At 37.7% G+C, this 9,563-nt stretch overlaps 1 protein-coding gene across 1 annotated transcript; it reads left to right on the top strand.

Annotated features, from left to right (window-relative positions):
* The first annotated feature begins 1,734 nt into the window (after positions 1–1,734).
* On the top strand, positions 1,735–4,112 carry LOC149559435 (L-type lectin-domain containing receptor kinase IX.1-like). Its single transcript, XM_089833336.1, has one exon. The coding sequence runs from the start codon at positions 1,874–1,876 to the stop codon at positions 3,938–3,940; it is 2,067 nt and encodes a 688-aa protein (XP_089689462.1). The 5' UTR covers positions 1,735–1,873; the 3' UTR covers positions 3,941–4,112.
* Positions 4,113–9,563: the final 5,451 nt, after the last annotated feature.

Genomic DNA, 9,563 nt, shown 5'->3' on the forward strand with positions numbered 1-9,563 from the left:
CATTCTCTATGTAGGTGATGCATCAATATCTAGGCATGAATTTTCATGAAAAAGGTGACTTGCTTTTGGTGTATGAGTATATGTCCAATGGAAGCCTAGACAGGGTTATGGTGTTCTCATCTGGATCAAACTACAAGACCCAAAATGAGACAAGTGGTAAAGTTTTTGAAGATGGAAGATCCACTACCTAATCTTTCTCTACAGATACTTGTGCCAACATAGGATGTGTTTAAGTTTTTTCCAAGAAAATATTAGCATGGGACATATTGTATGGAAGATGTTTGGTTATTATGTGAAGAGCTAGATGAAGTGAATATTATGATGGTGGCATATGGAATTGAAATGCTTGAAATGGATTGATTAAAGACAATGGTTATGTAGGATTGTGTAGCTATCATGGAAACAACCAGAATTAAGATCAACAACTTTTCATACCATGATGACTTCAAAGATGGGCTCTTTTCTTAGGTGTGATGGTATTAATAATACTTTTGAATTTTATGCTTTGTTGGCTTATGCAATTATAGTAATTAGGTTCGTGGATGTTGGAAATTTGAGATTTAAATGGGTTATGAATATTGCAACATTTTTAACACATTAGATTTTGAAATCAAATTTGTTTATTATTTCTTGACTATTGTAATTTCTTGGATTTGTGATAGTAAGAAAATAAGTTTACATCGCTCAAAGTTTTAAGGAGTCTCAGATTGTAAATAAACAAAAATTATTAGATGTAAGCATTGTTTATTCATGGTCCTAGAAAAATTTCAAACTAGATTTTAAAATCTAGATTAAATATTTTTGGTATTTAGTTTTTAAATTTTTAGATTTCAATTAGTGGGCCTAGCAATATAAAATTGTTGAATCTAAGTTACTTTATTTAGATTCTTCAAAAACAAAATATGCATTTGATAATTTTAAAAGTGCAATGACTTGTGATTGCTTTATAATTGCAATAATTCAGATAGTCAATCATGAGACAATACTACTACCAAATGATAGATTAAATTTTAGAACATCATTGAGATTAATTAAATTTCTAACTATTTTAAATACCATGAGGTACAATTTATAATTATTACAATTGCATTTAAATAGACATCATTATGATTTATTAAAAATATAGTACACATATTTATACAAAATTAGATGAATATAAGATCACACCTTAGTTATAAAGACAATTGACTTTAAAATTGACAACTTTTTTCTTATTAATTCTAAAAGTCTATTTTATCACTTTAATATTGTAATGATTTCTTGAATCTTCCAACACTTTATCCTTGGTAGTGTTGACGAAATGAATGAAATAGAGACGCGCTCTTTAAAAAACTATAAGATAGACAAGTTTATACAGATTTAGCTTTTGTTATTCTTAAACCATCGTTATTATCCCACTACAACAAGCTTGAAATATGGCATTAGACCTGCCCCATTTAATTAGCATGTAATTAGTCTTGTCTATCATTCAAAAATGCCTTTAAATTAAAGAAAAATGCAAATGCAAATTAGAAATTCAGTTTCACGAGTTTCTTTTAATAATTAATTTGTCCGTGACTTCCAATAAAATTCCTCAGCACGAAAGAAAAGATGATATTTAGTGACGATTTGGTCCCACAAAGCCCTTCAAGTGAATTGATATTTTCCACAACCTTTTGACTTGGAAGGGGAAATTACTAGGAAAGACCCACCACTTTTACGAATTTTATGCAGAATACACTTTCCATGTTTTGGACGAAGCGTGATGGAACATTTTTGACCTCTGGACGCCCATTTCACCCACTGAATTCTGATCTTTCATCACATGGTTTCGTCGCTGGAATCTGTGATTAGTTTGTACCATTTTACTCTGCAATAGAGTTTTTTTCATCAAATGGGCATGTCTAACTTTTGGCCAACAACTACCATGTTTTGTATGCTCTCTTCAATATTGGTCCATTCGCAAGGCCTCAACTTCAGCTTTCCCGAATTCACCGGATGCAATACAAGCGACATTCTCTGTGTATTAGATGCCCAAATATCTGAGCACGAAATCCATCTTACGAACAGTTCAAGTGCTCACTACAAACTGGCTAACGGAACCGCAGGTAGAGTTGTTTACAACCAGACCATTCGACTGTCTTCTCTTGCCAGTTTTACAACGCAGATGAAGTTTGCTATGAAATATTATAACTTGAGACCTGATGATTATGGAGGCCATGGAATCGCTTTCTTCATGACAACAAAAGAAACTGCTACTCAGAAAACATGGTACTCCCATGCCGGTCTTCCAGGAAATGGATCATCTGAATTCTCACCCGACATATTCGCAGTTGAATTCAGTAGCGTTACCTCCAAAGTCCACACAAGAGTTAGTAATGCCCGTCCTATGGATTACAATGAAACCATCTTGAATGAAACCTTAGATGATGGTACGTTGTGGAGTGCACGTATAGATTATAGTAGTGTAAACAAATACTTACAAATTTTCCTCTTCAATACTTCCAAAAGCTCTATGTTGCAAACTGATGATCCTGTTCTTGCTTTTTCTTTCGATTGCTCAAAATATCTTCCTGATGATCTTGTAGTAGGAATTTCGGCTTCTGCTCATAACTCTTTTGAGACCCACACAATCCTTTCATGGAGTTTCAATACCAACCCAAAACCCAAAAAATCTTCCAAAAAAGCAACGAGTCTGACGAGTGTAGTCACTTCTGTTTGTTTCATAGCAGTAGTAGTAGTTATCTGGAGCTTGTTTTCCATTGTCAAGAAGAAGAGGAGGTTGCAAAGCAGCAGTGATCAAACGTGCGAAGGTAATGAAATTGAGATCGGCATGCTTGTAGATCAGGGTCCACGTAAATATAAGCTGGAGGATCTCAAGGCCGGGACATATAACTTCAGTGAGTCTGTAAAGCTTGGACAAGGGGGATTTGGACATGTGTACAGAGCCTTTCTAAAAGAAGCAAATGAAGTGGTCGCTGTCAAGCGAATCTCAGAAAGGTCGAGACAGGGAATGAAAGAGTTCATCTCAGAAGTAAGCATTGTGAGTCGAGTAAGACATCGAAACCTCGTTCAACTCTTGGGATGGTGCCATGAGAAAGGTGAATTGCTCTTAGTATACGAGTACATGTCCAATGGAAGTCTTGATAAATATCTTTTCAGGAGAGGAAATTCTACTCCTCCATTACAGTGGACTCACAGGTTTCGAATAGCTTTTGAAATAGCTTATGGACTGATGTATCTGCATGAAGGATGGGACAGATGTATTGTACACAGGGATGTAAAATCGAGCAATGTTATGCTCGACTGCAACTTCAATGCAAAGCTTGGGGACTTTGGTTTGGCTCGCATGTTCGACCACGATGATTTATCTCAGACCACTATTGCTGCTGGAACCTTGGGTTACCTGGCTCCAGAGTGTGTGACGACAGGAAGAACAAGCCCTGAATCAGATGTTTACAGCTTTGGGGCAGTGGCTTTGGAGATCGCTACAGGTAGGAAAGCGTTAGATGTGAGCTTGCAAGAGTATAATATGAGGCTTGTGGAGTGGATATGGAATCTTTATGGGCAAGGGAAAGTTTTGGAAGCTGTAGATGGGAGGTTAGATGGGGAGTTTGACAGGGCAGAGGTGGAACAACTGATGGGTTTAGGGTTGTGGTGCTCTCATCCAGATCCAGCTGAAAGGCCCAGAATAACCCAAGTGGTGAAATTGTTGAGGATGGAAGATCAAATGCCTTACCTCCCTCCAACATTACCTGTACCAACATATGCTTCTCTTCAAGGAGCCGGATTTTCAGTGGTTTCTTCATTTACAACTGCTACTAATTCTCAGGCACTCCCATATTTTGTCTCCAGCTCTTCCCATTGTACGGCATCTTCAACCTCTATATCAGTAGACGCTCCAGGTACTGAATCACAAGTCTCATTCTCCTCACAATCAAACACGCTTCCCATGGAGTAGTTATTTATCACTCTCAAACTTGCTCACTTGTTTACATTGGATGTGAAGTCTCTGTGATATTTTAATACTCCCCAATTAGCTTAATCTTTTATTTTGTAAAAGAAATATGTGGTTGTGTTTTTTTTAAAACGATGTTGCCATTAAGTATAGAGAAGTATGAGGATTTTCTTAATTGGACTGGTTTGCCCATATGCATAGTTTCTCCTCCATAATCTGCTTTACAAGACATATCTAAATGGAAGCAAATAGATACAACAACCTCATTGATATCTGGCTTATACAGGAAAGCAATCGGCATGTCCATTGATGTTTTTGATTAAATTGCCTACTGCTGTGATTTGTCTTTCGTTTTGATACTCTTCGTTGATCAGTATTTGGCTGATGTTATTTGCCACCAGACATGATTTAATTAAATTCTCTTTATTAAATAAATATGCTTTTGATGATTCTTGATATACAATGACTTAGAATTGATTTATTTTTCACAATTGTTCAGGCAGCAGATCATGAGTTTTTACTCCAGGCTAGATTAATCGAAAAGCTTACTTTAGAATGACTCAAAAAAAAGGAAAAAACACAGAGCAGATGGAAACCTAGAGATTTAACAAAGAGGGTTTTTTAACACAAACACACAATGAATCTTTGATCAATTTGCAAACCAAGAAATTATATTATATAGCAATATAGAGGTCTTTCTCAAGATTGGCCAATGTAATCAGGCTTACACACTCTGCTTCAAGCAACAACATGAAGATGATCCTTTATAAGAATAGATTTTCTAATTATAGACCGTAAAGTAAGGATTTTTTTCCTTCTTACGTTTGGCATGCAGAATTACCGAATGCATCTGCAATATGTCAACTCAAATTATACAAGGTGAATCAGACCTGTTGAAAATCTGAAGTCCAACAGTTATGAGTATTGGGTTCTTCTCAGTGCTCATTGTTCATTTCAAGAATGTCTTTTTGTATTTTAAAAGTGAATCATTATATAAATCTGAGATCAAATTGGATGTGATATGTGTAAGGAAACTCAGGTGCGGAAACAGCTTCCGACACTAATCTCATAAGGAAAGTATGATGCAAATCCTATTAAAATCTTCTACACTTACAGATTCAATATCATGTAAACAACAATATTGCAGCCAACCATGCATACAAAAAATAGACAGAGAAAGGAACACATAACACAAGGATTTGCCGGTGGGGAAAAACCTTTCGGTAAAACAACCCCACCCCTTCAGAACCTACACAATGTATTATCTTCAACACGAGGTTTACAATACACTTGCAATGCAAGTTCAACATCAACAACAGAAGACTCCAGTAGCTACTCCCAGTACCAACAATACACCTTTTTCGCATCGCATCTCTTCGCAACCCTAAAAATGCTTATAACATGCGCTTCACTTTAGGGCTACTCCCAAAAGGTAAACCGTATTAGGGTTTTACCATTCTCTGGAAAAATAGGAACCCCAAAAACCCACTATTGGGGTAGAGTGTACAGTGCTCAAATATCTTAGTTGCCACATGTCTTCACCTGTCATTGAATGTTCCTAACATAGCTCTTACGTGTCATAGGAATCCGTCATAACCGTTTTAGTCATGATTTCCTTACACATAGTTCAAGATGTCGACACATCAACATTATTTGCAAGAAAAACAATTTACAAAACAAATAATAAGAATAGGAATTATACAAGGTTGAGACACCTTATTCCTAACATTCTCTCACTTGTCAAACACCTTGTAAGAGCAACATGAACATAACAGGAACTAACCGCTATAGGCTGAAAGGCCCATAGACTCGAACACCATTTGAACTTCTCAGTGCCCACTAGTTTTGTTAATGCATCTGCAACATTCTTCATAGTATCTACCTTTTCCAAATTTACCTTTCCATCTTCCACCATATCTCTCACAAAGTGATACTACACATCAATGTGCTTCGTTCTGGCATGGAAAGTTGGATTCTTTGCAAGGAAAATAGCACTCTGACTGTCACACCAAATAACAATCTGTTCTGCATCAACACCAACATCAGAACACAATCTCTTAAGCCAAATGGCTTCCTTACAAGCGTGAGTAGCAGCCATGTACTCAGCTTCTGTAGTGGACAAAGCAACCACAGGTTGTCGCTTGCTCATCCAATTGATGGCACCACCAAACATAGTGAACACATAAGCACTGGTGGATCTCCTGCGGTCAATATCACCTGCCCAATCTGAATCCACAAACCCATAAATACAAACTGAATGCGAAAATCCAGAAGAATTACCATGATAACATATGGAGTAATATGATGTACCCCTCAAATATTTGAATACTCGCTTAACTGCATCCCAATGTATCCATCTAGGATTAGCCATAAATCGACTCAGGACTCCCACTGCTTGGGCAATGTCTGGTCTAGTACAGACCATAGCATACATAAGACTGCCAACTACACTAGCATAAGGTACTCTACTCATGTCCTCCACCTCACTAGGAGATTTTGGACAATCATCTATAGATAACTTTGTTCCCACAGGAATAGGAACACATAGTGGTCTACAATTTGCCATGCTGAACCTGTTCAACACAGACTTCACATACTTACTCTGACTCAACCAAAATTTTTTGTTAGGCCTGTCTCTATTGATTTCCATACCCAAGATGTACCTAGCTGCCCCAAGATTTTTCATCTCAAACTGTGCTGACAACTGAGATTTAAAATCAAAAATCATACCCTTACCCTTCCCAAACAGCAACATATCATCAACATATAATGCAACAATAAGAAGGCGATCATTTTCAATTCTGAAATAAACACAATGATCTGATTTCGATCTTACAAATCCAATTGACAACACAAAGGCATCAAACTTAAGGTACCACATCCTAGGAGATTGCTTCAAACCATATAGAGATTCCTTTGATCTGCAAACTAAGGATTCTTTACCTTTAACAATGTAGTGCTCAGGCTGTAACATATAAATCTCTTCCTCCAAATCACCATGAAGGAAATTTGTCTTCACATCCATTTGTTCTATCTCTAAATCATATGATGCAGCAAGAGATAATAGAAATCTAATGGATGTCAACTTTGCAACAAGAGAGAATATTTCACCATAATCTATTCCCTCTACCTGTGAATGCTCCTTTGCAACCAATCTAGCTTTGTACCTTTCAACACTGCCATCTGCACAGAATTTCTTCTTGAACACCCATTTACAGCCAACAAATTTTCTCCCTTTAGGCAAAGGTACAAGGTACCATGTTTTGTTTTTCTCTAAAGAAGCCATCTCATCATCCATAGCCTCAATCCAGGAACCTGCATCTTCCATGCCCAAAGCCTCTTTCACAGATCTAGGCTCATCAGTGTTAGTAATCAAAGTAAAAGCACAACTGGAATCTAACATAGAATAACCAAACCTTTTTGGTTGCTTTCTTTCTCTCGTGGATCTCCTCAAGGGCTGAGGTTGAGGTTGTTCTTCCTCTTCTTCTGAACTATCAGAGCTGCAAGAGCTCTTCTCATCATTAGACCCAACATGGTCTCTTTGTTCAGTCTTCTCAGGGGTAGGAGGCAACTGAACAACATCTTTTTCCTTTTCTTTTTCATCTGGTTGTAGCACAATAGGAGAAGATGTTAGCTCTCTAAAAATAACATTTTTGCTATACAACACCTTACTAGTCACAAGATCCCAAAGCTTGTATCCTTTCACACCAGCACTGTACCCGATGAAAATACATTTAACAGCTTTGTTTTCCAACTTAGATCTTTTCTCCATTGGAACATGTGCATAAGCTTCACAACCAAAAACACAAAGATGTCTAATTGAAGGCTTCTTACCAGACCATACCTCCATGGGTGTCTTACCAACAAGGGCTGATGTAGGAGATCTGTTAACCAGATCGCAAGCAGTGGCCACAGCTTCGGCCCAAAACTTTTGTTCTAAACCAGCTCCACTAAGCATACTCTTAGCCTTCTCCATCAATGTCCTGTTCATTCTCTCTGCAACTCCATTTTTTTGGGGGGTATACGGACTTGTCTTATGCCTCTCGATACCTTGTTCTTTACAGAACTATTCAAACCCTACTGAGCAAAACTCACCACCATTATCAGTTCTCACACACTTAATCTTCTTACTAGTCTGATTCTCTACAAGGGCTTTAAATTCCTTGAATCGACTAAAGACTTGTGTCTTACTTTTAAGGAAATAAATCCATGTCCTTCTACTGTAATCATCTATGAAAGATACAAAAAATACAGACTTGGAGATTGAAGGAACTTTTATAGGACCAAATACATCAGAATGAATAAGATCCAAAATATCAGAAGATTTGTGAGAACTAGAGTAAAACTAAACACGATTTTGTTTACCATATACACAGTGTTCACAGAAGTCAAACTCGAGATTGCAATCATTTAACCCCTCAACGAGATTTTTATTTTTCAGGGTTCTGAGACCCTTCTCACCAATGTGGCCAAATCTCATATGCCACAACATTGTCCTTTTTGCAGGAAGCTTTCCTTCCAAAGTGTTTGCACCCTTAGGTACACTTGTTGCACTACCATCAGAACCACTAACCATAGTCTTCTTTACAGCTCGTTCAAATGGTGGGGATGAAGTGATAGCTACTCTCTTCTTTGAAACAGAAGAACTATTACACTGAGAAATGTGTGCATCAAGCTGAAACAAAGTACCTCTCCTAGTACTCTTAGCAAGCACCATAGCTCCTCTCATCATCTTACATCCATCTTTAGAAAAAACAACTTGCACACCTACATCATTCAGCATACTTACAGATAATAGGTTTCGTGCCAAACCTAGAATGTGCATAACTCCATTGATTCCCTTTACTCGTCCATCAGAAAATTTGATAGTGACCCTTTCGCGTCCAACTATCTTTAGGTGAGAATCATCACCCAAGTACACCTTTCCACCATCGAACTCTTCATATCTTGAGAACTAGTTTCAATGAGAGGTCATGTGAAAAGATGCACTCGAGTCAACCAACCACACATCATCAGATGCATGGGCTGCCAAAGCTACGATGAATGCATCGCCATCTTCTTGAGATTTTTCAGAACCAGAATCTGAGGCTTTCTTCTTCTTCTTAGGCTCTTTACAGTCTTTACGGAAGTGCCCAGTCTTATCACAGTTCCAACATTTTGCCTTGGACTTATTGGAAGTCTTTGACTTCCCACGGGATTCGGATCTACCCTTATTGTCAAACTTATTGTCATTTTTCTTCACTCTTTCCGTGGATCTCCCACGAACAGCAAGGGCTTCTTTTTTTGAAACAGAAGCCTTTCTCTGCATCTCCTCTGATAGTAGCTAAGACACCACATCATGCATTTTGAAGGTGACTAATGTGCTTCCAAGAGCCATCACAAGATGGTCCCATGAATCCGGTAAAGAACACAAAAGTGTGTAGCAACGATCCTCCTCCTCTAACTTGACACCAACTGATGTCAACTGTGCAGCCAACAGATTAAATGCATTTAAATGATCTGTTAAGGATCCACCTTCCTCCATTCGTAGAGAATACAACTTCTTCCTCAGGAACAACTTGTTCACCAAAGATTTGGCCTGATACACGGTCCCAAGTCTCTCCCACAAACTATATGCAATTTTCTC

This window comes from Cupressus sempervirens, chromosome 5 (genome assembly GCF_028749045.1).
Source record: "Cupressus sempervirens isolate cs-2001-9-10 chromosome 5, ASM2874904v1, whole genome shotgun sequence".
Classification (NCBI taxonomy): domain Eukaryota; kingdom Viridiplantae; phylum Streptophyta; class Pinopsida; order Cupressales; family Cupressaceae; genus Cupressus; species Cupressus sempervirens.

What these genes read in the sequence shown, in the direction of transcription:
- LOC149559435 (XM_089833336.1), top strand. Translation starts at nt 1,874, where the DNA reads ATGGGCATGTCTAACTTTTGGCCAACAACTACCATGTTTTGTATGCTC.